At 36.8% G+C, this 24,875-nt stretch overlaps 3 protein-coding genes across 3 annotated transcripts; all 3 read left to right on the forward strand.

Moving 5' to 3' along the window:
* Positions 1–1,142: 1,142 nt before the first annotated feature.
* On the forward strand, positions 1,143–6,346 carry LOC105924153 (gastrula zinc finger protein XlCGF57.1). Its single transcript, XM_036145876.1, has 2 exons — positions 1,143–1,635; positions 4,971–6,346. The coding sequence occupies exons 1-2, from the start codon at positions 1,467–1,469 to the stop codon at positions 6,344–6,346; spliced, it is 1,545 nt and encodes a 514-aa protein (XP_036001769.1). The 5' UTR covers positions 1,143–1,466.
* Positions 6,347–10,324: 3,978 nt separating this feature from the next.
* Positions 10,325–13,402, forward strand: LOC105924154 (zinc finger protein OZF). The gene is made up of 2 exons (XM_012860039.3): positions 10,325–10,587; positions 12,402–13,402. The coding sequence occupies exons 1-2, from the start codon at positions 10,437–10,439 to the stop codon at positions 13,391–13,393; spliced, it is 1,143 nt and encodes a 380-aa protein (XP_012715493.2). The 5' UTR covers positions 10,325–10,436; the 3' UTR covers positions 13,394–13,402.
* A 2,306-nt stretch (positions 13,403–15,708) lies between these two features.
* On the forward strand, positions 15,709–20,145 carry LOC105937773 (zinc finger protein OZF). The gene is made up of 2 exons (XM_012879270.3): positions 15,709–15,922; positions 18,782–20,145. The coding sequence occupies exons 1-2, from the start codon at positions 15,778–15,780 to the stop codon at positions 20,074–20,076; spliced, it is 1,440 nt and encodes a 479-aa protein (XP_012734724.2). The 5' UTR covers positions 15,709–15,777; the 3' UTR covers positions 20,077–20,145.
* Positions 20,146–24,875: the final 4,730 nt, after the last annotated feature.

Below are 24,875 nucleotides of genomic sequence, written 5' to 3' on the forward strand. Positions count from 1 at the left end.
TTCAGGGAGAACTTAATTTGAAAGGCTGGTCATTTTTTATTCCTTCAAGGCTCTTAATGATGTAGCAGAAATAAAATCTATATGCTACCATTAAAATAAATTTTAGGAGACTGGGGTTTAAAGGGTGATGGGTTAAAAGCAGAAACAAATTTCATTGGAATGTATGTTTCAATGACAATAAAGATGATATTATGTGTATTATTTAATGATATTATTGATATTGTATAATTATTTGTAACTAACTCTTTAACTGTCTCATTTGAGAAGGACACTCTTGTAAAAGAGATCTTTGATCTCAAGGAGTCTTATCCGTTCTCACTGAGCCTGGTTCTGCTGGAGGTTTTTTCCTTCCCGTTAAAGGGGAGTTTTTCTTTCCACTGTCACCTCATGCATACTCAGTATAAGGGATTGCTGCAAAGCCATCAACAATGCAGACAACTGTCCACTGTGGCTCTACGCTCTTACAGGACGAGGGAAGGCTGTTTGTCAAGACTTTATGCAATCTGCTGGGTTTCCTTAGATGGGAAACTTTTTAACCAATCTGTATAATCTGATCCAATCTGTATAATTTAATCCAATCTGTATAATCTGATTAAATTTTACTTTTCAAAGTGCCTTGAGATGACATGTATCATGAATTGGCGCTATATAAATAACATTTAATTGAATTGAATTATCCTGGTTCAATAAAGGTTGATGTTTAAGTTGGCAGTATGTTCCTTTAAGTTATTTGCAACCCGTCAAAAACAATATAATACAAGTAGGTGTTCAGAGGACAGAAACAATCAGTAGAACATTTATTTTGACTGTTAAAAAAATACCACAAAGACAAACACTAAGAAATTATCAATATGTTGTTGCAGAAAAATGAAGCCAGGTTTTTTTTGGGGGGGGGGGGTTTGTATTGTAGGAAAACGGGGATCGTTTCAGGCTTTGCCTTAATAGTGGCTCAACAAGTTTAATGGTAACAATCAAAACCGGTTGCTCGCATACAAAAGAGGGCCGTCCGCCCAGAAACCGCTCTGTGGTCTGATGGCCGCTTCTTGTTCCCGGATTGCTGAGTCATGCTCATAATAACAGGATTGTAAAGAGGCGGAGTGAAAGAAGCCATTTTTGTCAACAGGGGCGGAGGCCTCCGGGTCCCCCTTCTTGCAGCATGTCTCAACCCTCTGGGAACAACATGCGGCCATTACCGATGGGTAGATGGATTATTGCATGTGAACAACCACGTTTTATTGTCACGGTGAAACTTGTTTATCCACTATGCGAACGTGGTGTTTAAGGCTGAGTTTTAACTCCTCAGACCGAAGAAGTCTCGGAGAAGAGACCAAACGCTTCAGCAAAGAGATCAACCTATTTTTTTTTTTTTTTTTACCTGGATTATTAAGGATTATCTTTGTTTGATGTCGTTTTCGGATAACGTTACAGGGTCTGTGAGCTGAATTTGTCAGGCATCTGTAGCAGGAATGTCTTCACCTTGGCGTCAGGAAGAACTTAATGACGAGCAATTAACTCGTACCGAAGAAACATTCACAGAGCTAAAGGAAATAATCGTCAAGTCAGAGGAAGAGATCGATGGTGAGCGCAGACTGCTGGATTTCAACCGGATACCCGAGATAATCGTCCACCAAATAGGTATGAAACACTTAACGTGTAACTGATGAGAGTGTGCAGAGAAAGTTGCTTGATGACGTTTTCTATTTATTTCCCCCAAAAAACGTTATAAAATATAGACCAGTCAATCAATTTTTCGGGAGTTGCTCATTTCTGCAAAGCCATTTCTTAGTTATCCAGATTTTTCGTTTTAGTCGACCGACGCAATGAGCAAAACCAGAACGTTTTCGGCTGTGGTAAAACCAGCCAACTTCCGCGCTGAAATCCAGCGCCGCCTATATGACGTGTATTACGGTATTACGGTTTACTGCTTTCTGGAGTTGCTGGATTTTGAATCATCTGCCACACTTTTGCACAACTGGCCTCTTAGGTCCCCTAATTTTGCTTTAAAAAAAAATTAAAAAAGCAGATTATTGATAATAAAAACGCGTTGATGATTAAAAAGGGGGGCATAGGGCAGCACAAATACGATCATTTATAAGAACTAGAGCATTTTGTTTTAAGATGCAAGTTTTTTTTGGATAATGGAACCTGTTCTGTAGGAAAATCAGTCCTAAGATATATAAATACAGGTTTCCCCAAGAAATTAACATTTATGTATGAGACCTTGGCTGCAAATTAAATTTATGGGGAGAAAAGAATACAAGAAAAATTATCCTTCTTTTTGATTTTCATCAGAACTCTTGTTTTAAATACGCAAAAATTGTTTTAATTGATTTTTTTTCGGACTTTCTGGTAGTAAAGAATTAAACAGGTCTAGCCTTAACATATTTATGGACATGTTGAGGACATGCATTTATATCCCCAAGGAAAATATATTTCTAATATTGCTGAGGTGAAAGGAAAAAGTCTTAAAACATTCACAAGCAAATCAAACCACTTTTTTTTTACTATGATTCATATTCAGGCAGAGGTCGACCAACATTATTAATAATTAATATTATTAAACTGAAACTATATTGGCCGATAATTTTTTTTCAATGCTTTGTCAATTTTTAAACAGGCATATCTGTGGGCCGCACAGTGCTGCTGTCACCATAGACATTAAACGCATCCTGACCCACCGCCATCTTGGATGGGTCTCTCTCCTGATCTAGGCTGGCATAGCAGCCAATGGAAATAAACATAGGGGGAGCAATTTTGCCCGTATGTTCTGCAGCTTATGGTTGCAATAACTAGCGATAACTACTGAAAGTAGATCATGCAGTGTAGATCACCATTTTGGGCTATGTTTGCTTCTGAAGATGCTTTCTTACTTGGTGAGAACATTACAGAAACCCAACCGATGGACCATCATTTTATGCTTATGATTTTGTTATCTCTCTATTTCACAAACTAAAGCTGAATCACGTTGCCAAATTAAGGTGCTTGGGGTTACAGTGTACCAGGACATTAGGAAGCTGTGCAAAACAGTTATTTTTGAAGGGTCTTAAACTCCAGCCCTAGTTGCAAGCAAGGTTGTGAAAGACACTGGAATGACCTGAAAAATTTAAAGAACACTTTTCAAAGCCTTTAAAAAACACTGTGTGCATGCACGACATGCAAAAATAAAAATAAATTATCGCTGGTGTGTTTCTCACGCGTGTGAGAGTGAATTAAATTTAAATTACTATCAATCTAGTTTCTTTATTAAAATATAAAATGTATTCATTTATGCATTTTGTCAAGTTACCACACTGGTGTGGTGAGCTCGTTCATATTCCATGTTGTTCACAAATTAATAAGTTATTTGGACATTACAAATGTTAGAAGGAAACACATAACATAAAAGCTCTGAAATTATATGAGAGTCTTTCTTTTTCTTTTTACTAAAGGCTGAAGCACTTGCATATTAAATAAATAAAATAATAAGAGTATGGATGTTTTAATGAAGTAAATGTGTTAGGAATTTGATGCATAGACTAGCTGAAAGGATAACATGTTCAGTGAAGGCTGTGAGGCAAGCCTGTACTTGTCCAGTAAAGGCTTTTGAAAGAAAGGTCATAGATGACTCGAGCGGCAACTGAATGAAGAAGGAAGCCTGCTGACTGGAATTGGCCTTGAATGAAGAAGAGCCTATTGCAACATCAAAAGGGACTCTGGCTGAAGAAAGGAGTTTTGCAACTCCCACTCATGGCTTTCAAGCACATAAAAAGGAGATGGTTTGTGTGCTCAGTGCTCAGTTCTCATCACAGAAGTCAAGTGAAATGGAGCAGAAGAAAGAAGATCAACTGACCAAAGGACTGTGGAACCCCTTGTCTCTGAGAACCAGTGAGGCTGAAATTAGTGTTAATAATAAGGCACACTTTATTTTTGCCAAAAGGCAAATGGGCAAATGTATGGAGAAAGGTAATCTGGACAGGTGAGAATAAATTTAAACTTTTCAGTCACCAAGGGAAACACTGTCTGGGACAAACCCAACATATCCCGTCACCCAAAAAACACCATGATGGGATGCTTTTTAGCAGCACAGACTTGAAAACTGGTCTAAGTCAAGGAAAAGCTGTATCATGCTAAATACAGGGATGTTCTTGAGCAGAACCTGTGTCAGTATGCCTGTTATTTGAGACTGGAGGTTCACCCTCCAGCAGGACAATGGCCCAAATCAACACTGGAGTGGTTTAAGGGAAACATTCAAATGTGTCAGGGTGGACTGTCTTACCGTCTTAAAAATCAGCTATTGGAAGTAAAGATGATACTGTGTGAAAATTATGAATTTATATGTAAATACAGCTTGACGCTTGAAGTTTCTTCTTGGTGGCGGATTTAATAAAAGAAAGGGGGGACAGTCCCATGCCCAGAATTGCAGAGCATTGCATCAGAGAGAGAAGAGGAAAGGCAAATCTAGGAATTGTATAGTATTTCATAATTTCACTGTCTACCTAAGGGGACATATTAAGCGATCCTAATTGACAGAAATTCACATACTTGGGTTTACTTTTAGCTTCTTAGAGGTGACAGAAAAATACATTTTCTTTCTTTTAAAGATTAATGTTTATTTAATGAAAATAAAAATCCAACTGAAGAAAAATATTTTTGACTAGTCTTACTGGCAGTTTTACTTTTTTTTATTTAGATTATTAGTTGGGAAGATCTAATGTATCATTCTGGTGGTATTAGGGGTCTTTATTTCCTATTTTGTGCATAAACACAGCTGCTGCTTGTTATGTGTGAAAATGAAACGACATGGTGAAATTGTTTATCATCTCGGTTTTGATATCATAAAACCTGACACTTGAATGTGTGTAAATCTTTTATCCCTTGTATGTGTGTTTTAGTAGGAATAAGTCCATGCATCAAAGTTTATCTCAAATATCTTCTAAATCTACTTCTGTTTCACTCAGATAATAAGCTACCTTTTCTGTTTGCACATCCAGACCAACAGCATCATGTTGAGAAGGACGAGGCTCCTGTTGACCAGTGGACCTGGCCCCAGGAGAGTAACTCTAGAGCAGGCCAGGATGAAATAGATCCCTTCCAGATCAAAGAAGAGCGGAAGGATCTTGAAAATCTGCAGATCAAAACGAAAAAGGATCAACTCTGCACAGGTCACAATGAAGCACAGATTGTGCTAAAGCAGGAGACTGAGACCTTCATGGTGACTCCTAATTATAAGGAAAAATACATCATTGAACCAGAACAAAACTGGAACCAAGTCATCTCTCAGGATACTCCTGGAGCTGATCAGGATGGAAGAAGTGACAAAGATTTGGGATCAGAGACAAATGAAGAGCAAATCCAAAACAAGAGATGTCCGCATAATGACAGTGTTGGCAATTCAGAACGAAACATTATGTGCTCTTGTAAAAACTTTGCTGAAATCATTCCTCAGAATTGTTTCTTGCCTCGACAAAGGGACAATCCCTCAAGGAAAAAGCTTTTCTCATGTCTGACCTGTGGAAAAGGTTTCTCCCAAAAAGGTCTCTTGAATAAGCATGTGAGAGTTCACACAGGTGAAAAGCCTTTCTTATGTTCAGTTTGTGGAAAAGGTTTTACTCAAAAAATTAGTTTAACTCATCACTTCACAGCTCACACAGAAGAGAAGCCTTTCTCATGTGTGACCTGTGGGAAAACATTTAGGTTCAAATATAGTTTGAATACACACGTGAGAATCCACACAGGTGAAAAGCCTTTTCCATGTCTGACCTGTGGGAGAAGTTTTAATCAGAAAGGTAATTTGATTTATCACATGAGAATTCACACAGGTGAGATGCCTTTGTCATGTACTATTTGTCAAAAAGGTTTCACACAAAGAAGTCAGTTAGAACTACACATAAGAACTCACACAGGTGAAAAGCCTTTCTCGTGTGTGACCTGTGGAAAAAGTTACAGTCAAAAAGGAAATTTAACTTGTCACATGAGAACTCACACGGGAGAGAAACCCTTTTCATGTTTGACCTGTGGAAAACATTTTACCACAAAAACTCTTTTGAACAAACACTTGAGAACTCACACAGGGGAGAGGCCTTTCTCCTGTTTGACCTGTGGAAAAAGTTTTCTTCGAAAGGCTCATTTAGTGGATCACATGAGAATTCATGCAGGTGATAGGCCTTTTTCCTGTGTCACCTGTGGAAAAAGTTACAGTCAAAAGGGAAATTTGACTTCTCACATGAGAACTCACACAGGAGAGAAGCCTTTTTCATGTTTGACATGTGGAAAAAGTTTTACCATAAAAAGTGTTTTGAACAAACACCTGAGAACTCACACAGGCGAGAGGCCTTTTTCCTGTTTGACATATGGCAATGGCTGGTAATTCCCAGCTGCAAGTCAAAAAAGTGTCCTTGGGCAACACACTGGACCCCATGTTGCCTCTGACCTTCTGTGCTCAGTATGAATTAGGCACATGCGACTTGTAATGCAACTACACATTAAGAACTACATCAATAAAAATGCTAAAAAGGCTTTAACTTGTCTTTAGATATAATAATATAATAATAATAAATTTTATATAAAAGCACCTTTCAGAACACTCAAGGACACTTTACAGAAAAAACAGAACAAAAAGATAAAACAACAAAAGTTACAATAACTGGCAATCACAGAGAATATGCACTTTTGAACAGATGGGTTTTGGGTTTAGCCTCGACCTGGTAGAGGGTGTCGGTATAGCGAATATTGGGGGAGACAGTTCCAGAGTTTTGGAGCAGAGTGTGCGAAAGCTCTGCTCCCGATGGTGCTTAGGCGGCCAGGAGGAACAGTGAAGTGAATGGAAAAGGAAGATTTAAGGGTGCAAGATGAAGTAACAATGTGAAGAAGATCAGAAAGGTAGGGGGATACCAAACAATTAACTCACAGTAAGGTATAAAGAAGAGGTATTCAATGAAAGATGGTTTATGAAGGATTTCAAAATATTTAATATAAGGGAGGGATATGAATGTATGATTAACTCACCTGAAAAGTCATTTTCTGTTGGGTAATTTGATTTGAGAACTACAATGGAATATTTTGAGAAATTGAATGTTGAATTCAGTTTGACCTGTGGGCCATAAATGGACATTTTTGGGTCGGGGTGATATTTAGCTTGATATTTTTGGACATTATTCTGTGTTTAAATTTGTGAACTTGAAAAATGGATAAAATAAAGTATAAAAAAGAAAAAGAAATGGAGCGGGGTTGTGGATTGCCTTGAATGTGTACAGACTAATTTTGAATTATTTTCAGAATCTAACCCGGGAGCCAGTGAAGCTGCTGTAGGAATGGGGTGATGTGAGGAAATGACCGGGTTTTGGTAAAAATGCGAGGAGCTGACTTCTGAACCACTTGTAGCTTATGGAGGGATTTTTAAGGAAGGTGAAGAGAAGAGAATTACAGTAATCAATGCGGGAGGTGACAAGGATATAGACAAGAATTGATGCAGACTGATTGGAAAAGGAGGGATGAAGGCGTTTAATGTTGCATAGATGAAAATTGGAAGAATGCATGATGTTATTGATGTGAGAGGTAAAGGAAGAGGGTGGGAGGGTAGAACTTGGCTTACATGAAAGACGGAGTGGGGTGTCATCCCCATAATAATGTAAATGGATGTCCGGGTCCTCACCAGGATTTTTTTTTAACATAATTTCTTTGGTTAAGTCGGGAGGGAGGAGGTTGAGCAGGGCTCAGTGTCTGAATACAGCGGGAGTATTGACTGTTTTTAAGTCTATTTAAATTAAAACATAGGCCTGTAATAATACATATGTTTTTTTCTTAGTATTAGCTGTAATTCTACGCAGATTCAGTGGATTTCTTCCTTGGGTTTGATCCGTTGTGAGAGAGGAGAGGACATCCTCTCCTACTTTTCTTCTAAAACAGCTTTCTTTCTGCACACTTTGAGACCTCTACATTTAAATCAACGTTTCAGCTGTTCTATGCTTGGTTTCTTGATTGAAGCAGGTTGAAATGAAGCTCCTGGGATGTCTTCATCTTCCAAAATGATTAGTATTATGGTTGTTGCCAATGTAATTTGCCCTCTTCCTGTCCTACCAGCTGGGAAATCGGGCTGTCTTGGGAAAAATGTGATGTCATTTGAGAAGCGAGGAGGCTGCCGAGTTCAATAATCTGCAAAATTCAAAGTTGCCAGTGAGTAGAGGCAGCAAAACAGGCCAATATCCACTTTACCAGAAGTGGTACCCATATTAGAATAGAGCTTTGGAACCAATGTTACTGCGCAGTGCATTGTTGGGCATTTCATACCACGGGCAGCTGGTCGGTGCCATTAGTGCAGGCCAATGACCAAAACAATCTGAAATCTGGCGTTACCACTGTATTCTCCTGCACAATGCTGAAAAGCAGTTTAAAAAAGACGAGCTGATGGCAGATACAGAAACGTCTGCCAGCTGCCAAAAAACTGGAAATGTCGACCTGTTTGAATTACAAAATTGGAGCAGGGACCCTGATAATTTACCTCCACAGACATATATAAATACCTGTGTCAGTGTTTACACCGCCAACAGTTAAAAAGAATAAATAAGTTTAGGGGAGCACATGTTCAATTTACAAATGGCTGGGTACACAATATGGACATTTTTAAATGCTTAATGTACATGGTTTTAGAATCAATTATTCTTTTTATGAGTACTTTAAAATATAAGCAGAGGATTTTCCAACTACATTCCGAATTTATATACCAAGCTTTGAGTTGGAAACATTTAAAGAACAATTCCATGTCATTTTTGTTTACCACATATTCAATCTGCTGGTTTAAAAGGAAAGTTACGTAGACGTTTCCAACTTGGATTAGATCACTCAATACTAATGAATATTTAAAAAAAATAGGATTTAAGTGTTTCGGTTTTATAGTTTTTAAACGACTTGATCAAATGTGCTCAAAGTAGTAAAAGATGAGGTGGAATTAGGCTTCAACTTCACCAGTTGGAAGCTACAATCATAAACCAACTTCAGTTTGTAGCTTATAGCTTCTTTGAAGTTATGTCATGTTTATTCTTTTACATATAGCTATTTGGAGTAGCCATGTAGATCATTCAACTGAACAGTTATTTAAAAACTACACGCATGTATGGATCTTTTTATTTGTATGTTCCTGTCTTCTCATTTACCATTTGAATTTATTTGTGTTTGTATTCACAGGTTATGCTCTCCCAGAGACTCTCAGAGCCACCGCTAACACCGTGGGTCATGCTGAGCAACACCAGTGCTGTTGAATGTTCACATTGCCCCCGCATGGCAAGGGTAGCTGAGACCTCTATCCATGTAGCTGCCCTACTTTTTAAGGCTGGAAAAGACTGAAAGACATGGCTGTGGTCCATATCTTTCCAGATCAGGTAAATAGGGAACCACGTAATGCAAAGCTTCTTTAGAAATATTTGTCTTCCAGAGCTTGTAGGTACATATTTATCAGAACACGCAGCTACTCGAGCTTCAAGAGAGACATAAATATTACCTAACCATTTTAAGAAGGGTTGACAGTCATGAAAATCATACTGTTATTCTTATGTTTCCACTTCTGTTATATTGCTACACAAGATTAAGCTTTCTATAAAATGTATGACCCCGGATCACATTTTTACTTGTAACCTGAAATGTGTTTAATGACATTACTTAAAATGGGATCAGTGTCATCATTTGTTTACTTTTTGACTTTATTGATTGAAGCAAATTTTCAATGAATGTTTATGACATGAATATTTATTAAATAAAAGAAAGTCAGCAATTTCACTGTTATTATTCAACTGTACAAATATTTTACCTCAAAATAATGAGTGCCACCAAATAGAATAATTTATTTTCCGTTTGTCACATAACAGCACAGCATTACAAATTTATATTAACATTTACTTATTTATATCTCCACAGCTATAAAATGCATGTCAAACAATTAACATGCAATTTACTAAATATGATTTGATGTACTCTTCAAATGGTTGCACTTTTTTTCAATAGAATTTACACACAGCAACTCACAAATTTATTCAGAACTAAAAATCTATTTAAAATGAGAAAATTTTGCTATATGGCTTTCATTGTCACATTAGGGAAAGCCAGAGAGCATATTTAAATGTTTGCTGACAGATCCTGACAAAGAGTTAACAGGAGCGGCTATTTTAATTCAATTCAATTCATTTTTATTAGACGGTTTTATTTACAGGAGAGCTTTGGTGTGGACAAAAAAGTTCAAGCATGTAAAATGTATGCAGTGACTCTACATCAAGGGTCGACAGAATAGGATTTGGTTATAGTTGTAACGCCACCTGCTTCCTGTCCAGTAGGTGGCGATAATAACACTACAATCAGAAGACTAACAAGAAGAAGAGCGGATCCAAATTAGACATTGACAATGGTGGCTTTGCGCCTCCTTAGAGACTGTTATTCTCTATGAGTTTAATATTAAACCATCTGACATAACAATGTTTTCAGATCAGCCTCGGAGAGAGTTTACCTACGAGCAGTCAAATACCACCGAGGAAGAAGTCTTCGTCAAAACCGAGAAAGCGAGAGAGGATCAGAGCAGACAGCCGGATTTCAACCGGAGACCCGAGATAATCTCACACCAGTTAGGTATGAAACACCAGCGGTGCTCCCCTTTCACTGATGGGAGATTTAAAGGAAAGTTGTTGGGTGCAGATTACAGATTAAGTGTTCATTTCTGGAGCCTCCCCGCCCACAACCCTGCGGTATTTACGGGTTCTTGTCCGCTTTCAAAATAAAAATATCCTCCCGGAGCGTTATGTTTATTACTGTTATTGTTTTAATCCAAACAGAGGAACAGTTTTAAAAATAAATGAATATTTAAAAACAATCTCATCAAAAATAATCACCTATATGTCACGTGGAAGTTAAACATTGAAGCCACATAAATACTCCAATAACAACCATGATTTACTTTATATACATAATATTACCAGCTATCAACCATGATTTACTTTATATTCATAATATTACCTGCTATCAACCATTATTTACTTTATATTCATGATATTATCTGCTATGTAGGACTGTTTGCCCTCATGTACAAAGGATCCATCCTCACAATGTTGTGGTAGACGCCTTTCTCCCTGCAAGGCTTTATCAATACTGCTTGGATTACCCCAAGTACTCCCATTTTTACAGTTAAGAGGAGATTTTTATAGAACTGTTCATATCCAGATAAAGTATTCACAAAGTACAACTGGTTTCCCCACTCAATGCCTTCAAATGACATGAGTGGATTCTAAATAATCCACTCATGAAAATATTATTTAACAATAAAATTACTAATTGTCATCATTTGCAGTAAAATGGGAATATCCAATATTCTGTGTTTCTTTTACCCAAGAAGAAGACTGGCTCTTCTGCTGTTTTAGGGTAGTTCTATCAGAACTGTGCTCAGAACATCTGTGGTGTGGGTCTTTGGACACTGCATGACAAAGAGCTATGCACAAAGATCAAGGATCATTATAATTAGTTCGTAAAGATGCATTAAAGCGTTTTCAAATCAAGAGATTAAAAGAGAACTGTGTATTTTTTTATTTTTTTTATTTTTTTTTACTTTACTTCACCAAGAACAAAGAACATTAAAAGAAATCCTGAAAAGGATTTCACTTTTATACTTATGTTCTAGATTTTTAAATCATGGTCTGTACTTTTAGGAAATTGATCAAGTCATTGTTCAAGTACAAAACTGCTTCAAAAGAGACGGGGTTGTTGTTGTTCAGGAAAATTTAAATAACGCTGTGCTGAAATTTTACAGTAAATTTGGATTCAATCACTTTGGACTTTCGATATAGAAACAGTCCAGTGTATAAGTTGTTTTTGAATGTCGACGTGCGACTAGTAAGCAAATGCCTTTGAACACGATATGAGTGCGTAGTTGCATATCTAATGTGAATAATTATTTTAAGGGTTACTAATATTAAATAAAATTCTATTAAACCCTATTAGCAATAATAAAGCTTCCCGTGGCATTTAAGTCGGTTGAATGTTGCTGGATTTACAATTTAGCAGCTTCATACCAGTGGTGACAACATTCGGCTTGGTCTCATTTCCAGTAAAAAAAAATAGAATTCAGCATAGAGCGATCAGCGTATCCTATTGCTGCTGAAAAACATTGAGTCGGCTCACCTTTCTTTCTTCTGTCTTCCTGCAGTTGAGTTATGAATTATGCTGTTTTTTAAGCCTTCAGCGATAGGACTTCACAGTGGAGATCCTCCCATAAATATTCAGTTTAACAAAATGTCTGCTGGTTCTTCTTTGAGAAAATGGAGCTTTATGTAAAACATTTCTTTGGTGTATCAGTCTGTTTGTTTTTTTTACACATCAACTATCCGATAGTTTAACTGGGATGAGTACACTTGAGTTTTTCACACTTTTAAAGTGTTTTTGTTCTTGTCCAGCCTGCCCAGACCTACAGGAACACGACCGTAAGGAAGAGGCTCTCGCTGATCAGCGGCTCTGGACCCCAGAGAGGAACTCCAATTTTGATGAGGAGGAACCAGAACCTCAGTGGACGAAAAAGGAGCAGGCTGAGCTAGAACATCTTCAGATAAAAGAGGAAGACAAGGAACTCTGCATCAGTCATGATGAAGATCAGCTTGAGCTAAAGCAGGAGACTGAAGCCTTCATGGCGACGCCTACCGACGAGGAAACATTTCCCACTGAACCAGAACTAAACTGGGACCAGCTAAACTCTCAGGACTCTTCTGCAACTGAGAACCAGGATCAGGAAGGAAGCAATCCCGAGAACTCGGGATCGAATATAGATGAAGAGCAAATGCTAAACAGGAGACATCAGAAAACCAGACGTCATCAAAGCAGTTCAAACAGTTTACAACAAAAAGGGCACAAGAAAACTTACAGAGATGAGAAACTTTACTTTTGTGAAATGTGTGATAAAGGTTTTTCGCTAAATAAAAACTTGACTGCACACATGAGGATTCACTCAGGGGAGAGGCCTTTCTCATGTAAAACCTGTGCCAAATCCTTTACCAAAAAATCAAATCTAACCCGTCACTTAAAAACTCACACTGGTGAAAAGCCTTTTCCATGTGACGCGTGCAAAAAGACCTTCAGTCTGAAAGTAGATCTGCTCAAACACATGAGAATTCACACAGGTGAGCGGCCTTTTCTCTGTATGACCTGTGGAAAAAGTTTCAGGTTAAAGTTTATTTTAACTGAACACATAAGAACTCACACCGGTGAGAGGCCCTTTCCATGTGGTGCGTGTAAAAAGACATTCAGCCTTAAAAGAAATCTGGTCAAACACATGAGAATTCACACAGTTGAAAAGCCCTTTCCATCTTTCACAAGCGGAAAACATCTTGAATCGAAAAGCAATTTCAATACAAACCTGAGAATCCACACAGATGAGAGGCCTTTGTCTTGTTAAACTTGTAAAGTTTTTAACGTTACCATGGGAAAAATCATCCAGGTGACAAGCCTTTTTCATGTTTGGCCTGTTGAAAATATTTTACCTCAGCTATTTAAATAAAAACCTGAGAATCCATGGAGACAAAAGTCCTTTCTTGTCTACGAACAGCTGAAAAATGTTCCCTGAGAAAAAATATGTAACTGAACCCATTAAGAGCTGTCTAGATGTGAAATCTTTTTCATTTAACATGCATCAGCTAAACATATGAGGACTAACAAGTTGGGCGTCTTTCCTGTGTTTAAACTTTAGAGAAGGTTTCACACTGGGATAATTTACTTGAGAAGTAAGTTTTAACTTCACCCGAAAGACAACAGGAAGCCAGTGAAGGGAGCGCAAAACGGGAGTAATAGATTCACACCTCCTTGTTTTTGCCAGAAGAGGAGCTGCAGCATTTTGTGCTCTCTGCAATCGCTGCAAAGAGCTCCGATCCAACCCTAGACACAAACAAATTACAATAATCTAAACGCGATGCGATAAATGTGTGGGTAGCCCTCTCAAAATCAGACATAGTAGCTCAGATTTTAACCTAGCAATGGTCCTCAGCTGTAAGAAACTGGCTTTGATAACAGCACTAAATTCAAACAGAGGATCAACTTTCACTCCCAGATTGCACGACAGAAGGAGGACAGGGGACCAGTCACGCTATCATGACCAAGCAGGGTATTGCATTGACCGAACACCAGAATCTCAGCTTTTTCCTTATTCCTTATTTGACCATAAGGACCATAATGATGTAAAAGATGCCCCCACCCCCAAAAAAAGAAAAAAAAATAACTAACTTTGTTTTACTTATGAGTAATTCAGGTTCTTGTAATAGTTGTTGGAAAAACATAAAATAAAACTGTTGAACTGAGAAGCACCGGAAAACCTTTTAAGCCAAGAATCTCACAGTTCATAGTTGCAGGCTGGTTACTCAGTTTGACCATGGCCATTTTACAGTGAAATAATTCTGAAACGTTGTAGAAATATTAAGAATAAGAAGCCAACGAAAAAAAACTGAATATATTTTACCTATAATGTATTGTTCCCTTCCATCCACTAGGTGGTGGTAATGTATCCATTCGCACGTTGCCACCAAGTAAAAAAAAATACAAGTAATAGAAGAAGAAGAGACGCAGTGGATCTGACCCATAATGTCTATGATCTGAACGGTATTTTTCTTCCACTTTGGGTCATTTAGGAGACGCATTCAGCAGTATTTAGAAATAATGTATGAAAATATGACACAAATATATACAGATGCATCAAAAGAGGAAAATGGTGAAACAGGCGTAGCAGTTTATATTCCGAAACAAAATGTTTTTGGAATATAGATACATATATTATACAAATCTAAACAGATACTTTATCAATTTTTTCAGCAGAGATGTTGGCAATTATTTTGGCATATGAGTGCTTGAAAAGAAGCCTAGTAAGGTAGTATCTGTGCAGATTCAATGTCTTGCTTAATCAGCATTATAAGTGGAAAATCTGAAAGCCGTCAAGATCTTTTAGATGAAGTTAGTTATTTGATATATGGTATAAAGCAACAAAACATAAGTATTCAATTCACATGGGTTCCAGGACATAAAGGAATTGTAGGTAATGAAAAAGTAGATAAGTTAGCTAAAGAAGCAATTAAAGCAAGAGAAATTGAATATGATGTCCCACTAAGTAGAGCAGAAATAAAGTAATTATTAAAGATAAAATAAATAATATATGGCAGGAGAGATGAAATTTAGAAAAAATAGGAAGGTATTTGCATAAAATACAGAAGGAGGTAATCATAAGAAATAATAGTATAATGAATAGGAGAGAGGAAATATGGATTAACAGGTTGAGGATTGGGCATGCTAGTTTAAATAGTGGTTTAAATTAATAGGGAAACATCCATCAGGTGATTGTTCTTGTTGTGGGGAAACAGAATGAGTAGAACATGTGTTGATTTATTGTAGAGAATACATAAAAGAGAGGGAAGAACTGGAAAGGGTGATGGGGAGTTCAGTAAATATGGCAAATTTATTAGGGAAGCATCAATAAGATGGTATAATTCAAGCACTTATAAAATATTTAAAATATACTAAATTAGCTAGGAGGATTTAGTGTGTGTTTGTGTGTGTGTGTGTGTGTGTGTGTGTGTGTGTGTGTGTGTGTGTGTGTGTGTGTGTGTATAACTGTATATAATTTAGTTAAGATTTGAAGATATATAGGAAAATGAATTTCTGAATTACATCTCTGTCCAGTTGATGGCGGTAATACACATAGTCTGTAAACTGCCAGAAAACACTATAGAAGAAGAAGAAGAAGCTTTAGGAGACGCTTCTCTTCTCTGTGGGCTGAATATGTGAGAGTCTGCAGTGAGAATGTCTTCAGTTCAGCCTCAGAGGGAGTTTATCAAGGAGCAGCTAACCCCTGCTGAGGAAACACTCGGAGATTTTGAAGAAGTCATCGTGAAATCAGAGGAAGAGCTCGATGATCAGCCCTGTCTGCTGGATTTCACCCGAAGAGGTATTAAATGGGCGACGGCGACGTCGTTTCGCTACTGAATGTTGAATTTTTGGTGCCGTAATATTTGTGAAAGCCGGAGAAAGTCGCTTTGCTAACCCGAGATTAACATCCAACATGGCTGCCCACAAATATAGTGAATGTTGCAGGTACAAAATCCAAATAGGCACTCCTGACGGGCTAGAGCTTATTGAATCGGTGACACGCACGTTGTTGTGACTTTTCTACGAGTGAAAGCGTCCCTTCTGTGTTTATTATAAAATGCAGAAGTATCAAATTGCATTGCTAATCGCAGTTAGCAACAAAGCAAATCCCACTGTTTTCCCCATTTGCGTATGTCTGACGTCATTCAGAGCTCCGTTCCCCGACAACGCTCGAACGCAGCATGAAGTTAAAAAAAAAAACTTTATTTAATCATTGTAGATTACATCAGGTACCACTCACTGAGCTATATTATACACTGGAGTGCTGATTTTGCCGAAAAACTGAAGTCACTGGCCGCCATCCTGCTACTCCCTACTCTGACAGAATCCCATAGGATTTGGTTGCAACAACAAGCAGTTTTCTGGCTGTGTGAAAACGTTTCACAGGTAATTCTACAGTCAGTGGATGTAATAACACTATCAACTACTAGGAAATTAGATGCTGAAATATTTTACATGTTATTCATATTAAATATATATATATATATATATATATATATATGTCTATATAAGTATGTGTTTATGTATATATGTATATATATGTATACACATATGTAAATATATGTTTTTGTATATTGTTATTTATATATTTAAAAATGTTAAATACATATATTTAAATGAATAAAATGCAAAATATTTCAGCACATGACTTTCTCATTACGTGATAGTTTTAGAACATAACATAAAAGTATATGGCATTTCAGATTTTAAAAGTTTTAAGTCCGCCCTGAACATGAGAAAATCCTCGTTATTTGATGCTGTAGCGCACATATTCCCTAGTTACTGGGGGGAAATAGGGAGTACCAATATGGCGGCTGGTGACTTCAAAGCGACTCGTTCAAACAGACGGTGATTAGCACTCCGGTGTATAATATAGCTCAGTGGTACCACTACAGAATTGCATAAACAGCATTCACAGAAAGTGTATAAAGCATATCTTAATATAGAAGAAAACGAGATATAGAAGGAGAGGGAACAATAATAATAATACATAATAAAATAATAATAGTAAAGGGGCAACATTATATTATACATAGATTCAAGAACGGGGCATTAAACCAGCAGATTAAATTTACTCACAAAAGAAAGAAAATCACCAGCACTTTTTGTTCTTACAAATTCTAAAGATTTAACATAAGATTTTGTCTAATTTTTCCAATGGGGTATAAATGGTTTATATTTGAAGTAACAGCATTTGTGTAAATAAAATTTTACTAATAAAATTAAAATATTAATACCAACTTCGTTACCTCCAGTTTTTGTAACTATACCAAATACCACTTCTCTTAGGGTAAGGCCAGGTAATTGAATTCCTCTAGACTGGATCCACAATAGAAAATCAATCCAAAAGCTTTGGACTACAGTACAATCAGATTTCACTTTCAACCTCACACAAACCACAGTTTTCAGTGTCAAAATATTTTTTTTTCCATAGAAATTTATTAATAGGGTAAAATCTGTTAATAATTTTAAATTTAATTTCTTTCATTTTTGGAGGTACGCAGCATGAAGTTGAATGGTGCGTTCGTTTGCCTCTGATGTCGGAACTAACGAGTCACGGATTACATCATCCCCACCTTTATGCGTTCCGGTTTCCTTCTTGTCAGACAGTAGGAAAAAAAAATAGACGCTCGCACTGTTGTCAAGCCAATAAAAATGACAATAACTGTGTTATAGGCAGTATTTTGTGCAGATATACAGAGCTTAAACATCCTGTCTGATGAACACTGAAAGGCAGCACGTGTACAACTGATTAAATGTTACAAAAATAATAGAGAGCTGCCAAAGTATGAGGCTTTACTCAATGTTGCTGTGAGTAGCAGCCATTTTCAGCAAATGAAATATAATATATATGAATATAATGAAATATATATGAAAATATCAAATGATATTTTCCCAAAACAGCCCGGTTTCCAGGTCATTAAATTGTGCTCTCTTTTCACACATGGGCCATTATAACTTGCACAAAAAAAAACCACAGGATTAACAAAAAAAAAAACTAGATTTAAGAGCTCATAACAATCTGATAACAGAAAAGCAACAATTATTACATTGGTGCTGCTAATATAATATTGATTATTAACCATATAATGTTGTCTGCTATATATATATTTTTTGTCAAGATCCTAGTTCGAAAGTATTGACAGAGCCATTTCATATACTCATAACAATCAAGCAAAATATATTTTCAAAAATCAGGAATTAAATTCTACTTAAGTCGGAAGTTGTCAAATAAACTTTTAACCAGTTTGCTAAAACTGGAGATAATTTGAAATTATTATTATTATCATTTTTAAGAATTGTAAACAGTGGTGAAAGACTGGAGACAACCGTGAAATAAATATCTGCTGAATTTAATTATGGCGTTTAAGCGCTTTTTTCCAATCTGCTCCTCGTTGAGTAACTATTAAAGCTACTATTAGCTGGGTAATCATCTGATCTTACCTACACTGGCATTGTGCTTTAAATCACTATTAAGTAAACTTCACTTTCTAAAATGCATGACTTTAATAACAGTCTCCACACCATAACTTTACTTTGACCTGACTGTCTTCCTATGAAGGAAACGAGCAATAACACATGGAGACCAGTAACTGACCCATACATTTTTGTCTTTTTCTCATAACATTAAGACTTTTTTTTCTGTTCGACTCTCCAGACCTCCACCAGCATGACGTTTGGAAGGAGGAGGCTCTCGCTGACACCCAGCTCTCTACCCACGAGAGGAACCCCAGTTCGGAAGAGGAGGAACCAGAATCTCAGCAGATGAAAGAGGAGCAGGTTGAATCAGGAGATCTGTGGATAAAAGAGGAAGAGACAGACCTCCTCATCTGTCAAGAAGAAGAGCAGCTTATGCTGAAGGAAGAGTCTGATCATTTTATGGTGACAGCTACTGATGGTGAAAGCCCTGAACCAGAACCAAACTGGTACCAATTCGTCTCTCAGGAGTTTCCTGAAAGTGATAACCAGGATCGGGAAGGAAGCAGTTCGGAAGACTCTGGGTCTAAGAGTGATGAAGAGCAATCGCTAAATGAGCTGGATCAGAAAGCCAGACAGCATAATCAGTATTCTGAGAGCTCACAGCAAGAAGGGCACAGTGCTCACAAAGATAAGAAACAATACTCTTGTAAAATATGTGATAAAAGCTTTTCTCAAAATAGCAACTTAATTATACACATTAGAAGTCACACTGGGGAGAGGCCTTTTTCGTGTAACACGTGTGGCAAAGGTTTTACTACAAAATCTAATTTAACCCTCCACTTGAGAACGCACACTGGTGAGAAACCTTTTCCTTGTGTGACCTGTGGAAAGAGCTTCAGTCTAAAATGTATTTTAACCGAGCACATTAGAACTCACACAGGCGAGAAGCCTTTTCCTTGTCTTGCCTGTGAGAAACGTTTCCCCTCCAAAAACCATTTGAATAAGCATTTGAGAATTCACACAGGTGAGAGGCCTTTCTCCTGTTTGACCTGTGGAAAAAGCTTCAGTCTGAAATGTAATTTAACGGAGCACATGAGAACCCATACAGGTGAGAAACCTTTTCAGTGTTTGGCCTGTGAAAAAAGTTTCAACTCTAAAAATCATCTAAATAAGCACCTGCGAATCCACACTGGTGAGAGGCCTTTCTCGTGCATGATCTGCGGCAAAGGGTTTGCCCAGAAAAGCTGTTTAACGGACCACATGAGAACTCACACGGGGGAGAAGCCTTTTCTTTGTGACATGTGTGAAAAAGCCTTCAGCCTAAGAAGCAGCCTGAATAACCATATGAGGACTCACACAGGGGAAAAGCCTTTTTCGTGTGATACTTGTGAAAGAACGTTCAGTTTAAAGAGCCGTTTGAATAGACACATGAGGTCTCATACAGGTGAGAAACCTTTCACCTGTAATGCATGTACAAAAACATACAGCCTAAAAAGTAGCTTGACTAAACACATGAAGACTCACATAGGCTAGAAGGATTTCTGCTCTGGAATGTAGAAAACATGCTGGCAACTCTTGAAATTAAAATTTACCCAAGTTTAATGGCCTTCTGCATTTTGATGTGTGTGAAATGTGAGTGTTGCAGACGTTGGGGTACTTTTTGTTAATTATCAAACAAACTAAAGTTTGAAAAAACAAATGTAAAAAGGTTTGTTTTAGGAACAAAACTAGATTAAAACTGCTGCTGTCATTTCTTCCAAAGGCACAATTATTGCCAAATCATCACTGTTTTATTTTTTATAGCATATTGAGAAAATCCTAAATCTTCCTCCTGCATTAAACATGTTTATAACTGGCACAGAGCATGTATTTATTTAAGTCTAGGCAGTTCTTTGCAGTACTGATATTGCATACACTAATAATCCAGTAATATTAATTTGGCAATAGCTCAACTTTGAACCCAAAGTGGTGTGAAAAAGTTCTTGCCCCTTCCTGATTTATTACTTTTGCATGCACAACATGTGAATTATGAGCAGTTGCAAAGTTTACAGATGGGGCAAAGAAACCAGAAACACACAAAAACTGGACTTGGGATGGGAGTACAAGCAAAGTGTACAGTGTTTTCCACAGTCAAAAATTAACAGCAATATTTTGGGTTATTAAGCGTGTTGTAAGAGAAAAAAATTAGGGTTAGTTTTTCATATTTCCACCATGTCATTCATACATTTATAAATGTCACAGTTCTGAACTAAATATTTCATTGGCAAGCAAAATGTTTAGTTTTCAAACAAAATATTTAATTTACTAACTAAATATTTAATTTGCTAACTAAATATTTAGCCCGTACCTAAATATTTAGTTTGTATCTAAATATTTGGTTTGGTAACTAAATACTCACCTAGCATCAAGCTAGCTAAATACCAATGCCGGCTCCAAAACGCCTGACGGCCCTCAAGTCTCCTCCTCATCTCAAGCTGCAGCCACCTTGCATGATAGGTCCGAGGCTTCTTCTGGGGTTCACTTTTGTATTCCTGTTAGAGGTTCCCAGGGGTCTCCAGTCTTATTCAGAGGAGGTTCCCTGTGGTCTCCATCGCTGCCGGCCTCCAAGGTTCCTCTATCCCTCCTTCCGAGGACCCCTCCACTCACCCTGGTTGGGTTGTTTTTGTTTGGACACTTGTGGGCGTCTGGAATCCGCCCTTGAGGAGGGAGGTAATGTCATGATGCTAAGATGTTTGTGTTAATTGGTTAATCCCACTCACCTGTTTTGAGCACTTTTAAGTTCCAGGTTTTTGTTCCTCCTGTGCTACCTCGTCTGTTTTCTTTAGCTGTTTTCGATCCCTGTTCCTACGTTGTTGATTTCTTGAGTTGGCTTCATTAAAACATTATTTTCAGCATGAGCCTGCCTTTGTCTTGTTGCCACTTTGGTCCTTCACCTCAAACCCTGACATTCTCTCGTTCTCTTGTTGAAAAATGCTATCCAAACTGACAAACGGCGCAAAGAACTTTGCCTTCAAGGTTTACGTGAATGTTACGAGAGTCATTTTTACTAAACCTATATTCATTCAGAGATATTCTTCATTCTTCTATGTTCACCTATTAGGTATCTTACAATTCTTGAATGGAAAAATATTTTGTTCTCCTTAGATTTATGACATTATTTTTTATTTTTTTTAATTGCTTAACGAGTGGTTGTTTGAAAATTAAAAAGCTCTATAGATAGTTATTAGCAATTAAAATTATTTTTTTCATTTACTGATTAAAATCATGTTTCTTTGAGTTATTTTGTACAATATGATATATTTGTGTCCTTTTGAAAATGACTTAAGTTATTAAATCTCCTGAGTGTCCAGAGTGCTGTTTTGACCATTTTATGCCATGTTATCCTGCAGATGTTTCTTTCTTCCACTGTCAGGATTTATTAAATGTAATAATTTAATGAAAACCAAGTTTATAAATATGACTTAAAATCAGAATTGATGGTTGAGATCAGCCAGTAAAAACCAGATGGGCGCATCTATAGTCATGGTACCTTCCCTTTGTACCAAAAAGTCTAAATGTTTAAGTTTGCTAAATGGTTTTAAACGGGTCTGATCCTTAATAACAGTATGTTTTTGCTCCTGCTATGTTACATGGATAAATGTTTATTTGTACATCTGACAGCTTGTATATTTCTAAACGAGTCAGAGGACTGCAGCTTATGTATTCACCATGTTACTAAAGTGTCTATAGAAATTCTAATGAACATGTTGTTTTAATTGCTAAAAGAAGTTTAATTATCTTGACTGTTTTTATACATCACTGCTGGTATATTTAAGTATACAAAGTTGTCATTTGATGGATTTATATATTAAATTGCCTTCCAGTCAGTGCATTAAAAAGGCAAGAGAAAAAAAAGTATGTAAGAAAGATAATAAATCACAAACACAAGCATTCAAAGCGTTATTGCACCAATCCTAAAATGTGATGTATTGGCAGGATTAAGCATAGTGACTGGTGTGATTTTGTTTTTAGAATTTTGTAACATCTCCCCAATAGGAGCAATCCAAGCAGTGAGTGTCCAGGGTAAGAAATGTCCTCTATGAGGATGGCTATCCAATGCACAACTGCTTTCATTTAGTTCATTTCATTCTATGTTGTAGCAAACTGGGGTCATGTTATAAAAAAATGGGTTGTTGATTAAAGTTAGATTGCACATTTCTGCTTTTGCTCAGCACTCAAACCAGGTTTCTGCTTGAGATAAGATTGAAATGCACTCACTGGGAATGAGCAGGAAGATTGTTCCCCACAAATGCATAAAAAGCTAACAGGAGGCAGTCTTATAGAGGATTTCACTGGTAACCTTTGTTAAAGCCAGAGCAGTCCAACTCCAGTTCTGCGTGGTTTAAATTTCTTCCCCTTTCCCAACAAATCTCATTAAAATCACTGATTTCCTTACTAAATATGTCATCAACGTATGCAGAAGCCTACTAATTAAGCACTCATTAAGTTCAGTTGATGCCCAAGGACAACACCTAAAACATGGAGGAATGACTTTGGTTTATGCTGTCTGATGTAAAGAGTAATTGGCTCAAGAAGATTTTGAGCTAACATGTGGATGGGTTATCTGAGAAAGTCAAAGGTGTTTATGCAATCACAGCACTCAAGTCTATTTTAAAGCTACAGATGCTCTTAGAGAGATGCATTTTCACCCTCAGGATAAAAGCCCCAAACATAAGCTTCCCTGTAAACATCCCAATTGTTATAATCTAGGGGCAAAAACAATGTGTAAAACTGAAAAAAGTAAAATAAAAATATAAAGTGTCTAGATCATATTAAATTGACAACAACGCCCATGGTATTGTGTGCAAACATATTGAAGGGAAATTGTGGAATATCCCGACTTTACCCAGAAGATGGCAGCAAGTGACCTTGTATGTTTTTGACTGCTGGTAAACCCATAGGACAGAGGACATATATATATTTAGGACATCAAAACAAGAAAATACATGAAACACCACTGAACGACAAAGTGAGAGAAAAAAATAAAAGGACTGTAAGATAACATTATATGGTAGTTAGCATTTTCTAATACACACCATGAACGTTTGAGCAAATAACCCCTGACTTTAATATGTTGAATAAATGGACAAAACAGCTTTAATCACATAAAGTATTCTGAATACAATAATATTTGTGCAGATGCATCCAAGGTTAACCAGAAATAGAGTGATCATAGTATTTATTGGGAAGATAAATAATATTATTAGAATGATAAATCAGTCTCACAATTAGAAGAAATCATAGTTTAGTGGCAGATATAGGGAAAAGATTACTGTAAGATGGCTAGAGAAAAAGTTGTAGTTTCTAACCTCTACTAGTACATTAAAAATATCCATCATGTACACACAGGTAAAAGATAAGACATTGCTCTTGATATATTTAAGTAATTCAATTTCACTTGCACCGTTTCTTAATTCTAGACACTAGTCTGTTGGTGCTGATGCATAAATATATGTAGATCCTTTGCACTTTTTTTTTTTTTACATTTCCCTACTCTGGTGCACACTTAATTTATTTTTATTTTGTTTTGATAACTTAGCTGTGCTCATTTTCTGTTTTTTTGTTTTGTTTTGTTTTTTTGTTTTTTTTACCTTTGAGTGAATCTACATGTTGTGTTAGGCTAGTGCACCTGAATTTCCCCACTGTGGGACAATAAAGGGTATTTCTTTTCTATTTTACTGCTTAATTTCCAGAACGAAGAGGAGAGGAACAGAACTGTATCAAATGAAATAGACCTAGAGTCATGCTTTTATAACATGTAGAATTGATAATTGTAATACACTTCTTTCTGGTCTTCTTAAGAGTTGATAGGGAGACAATTTCTCATTCAACGTGGACAAATTTGTTGCATTTTTTGCTGTATGAAAGGAAATACAATTGCTGTGAAGTAAAAGCAGAGAGCAAAGGACAGCAGAAAGAAAGATGATTGTACAAGAAGTCTTGGAAAGTTGGCAAATAATAGGAGTAATGGGAAAAAAATTACAGAAAAACAAGTAAAGATTTCAGCTGAGATATTCTGAATGAACACAGCATGGTGAAACATTACAAAGATAAACGAGTTTTGTAATTATGAGTAAACAATTGGTTGAAAATACTAGTTATAAAGTTGATTCTTAAACATTAAAAACAATAAGAAGAACGTATGATCTTTCATCGCTGTAATTGTTTTTGATCAAGAGATAGCAGCGCTATTTTTGTTTTTCAGGTTGTGCTACTTCCTCCCTACCACTTGGGGGCGGTAATGCGCGATGAACACCTTTAAACTCCGCCATTAAACTCGACTGACAGATGAG

The sequence above is a fragment of the Fundulus heteroclitus genome, chromosome 13 (assembly GCF_011125445.2).
Source record: "Fundulus heteroclitus isolate FHET01 chromosome 13, MU-UCD_Fhet_4.1, whole genome shotgun sequence".
Taxonomy (NCBI): domain Eukaryota; kingdom Metazoa; phylum Chordata; class Actinopteri; order Cyprinodontiformes; family Fundulidae; genus Fundulus; species Fundulus heteroclitus.

What these genes read in the sequence shown, in the direction of transcription:
- LOC105924153 (XM_036145876.1), top strand. Translation starts at nt 1,467, where the DNA reads ATGTCTTCACCTTGGCGTCAGGAAGAACTTAATGACGAGCAATTAACT. An exon ending in GATAATCGTCCACCAAATAG is followed by an intron (nt 1,636 to 4,970) that starts GTATGAAACACT and finishes TTGCACATCCAG; the next exon opens with ACCAACAGCATCATGTTGAG.
- LOC105924154 (XM_012860039.3), top strand. Translation starts at nt 10,437, where the DNA reads ATGTTTTCAGATCAGCCTCGGAGAGAGTTTACCTACGAGCAGTCAAAT. An exon ending in GATAATCTCACACCAGTTAG is followed by an intron (nt 10,588 to 12,401) that starts GTATGAAACACC and finishes GTTCTTGTCCAG; the next exon opens with CCTGCCCAGACCTACAGGAA.
- LOC105937773 (XM_012879270.3), top strand. Translation starts at nt 15,778, where the DNA reads ATGTCTTCAGTTCAGCCTCAGAGGGAGTTTATCAAGGAGCAGCTAACC. An exon ending in GCTGGATTTCACCCGAAGAG is followed by an intron (nt 15,923 to 18,781) that starts GTATTAAATGGG and finishes TCGACTCTCCAG; the next exon opens with ACCTCCACCAGCATGACGTT.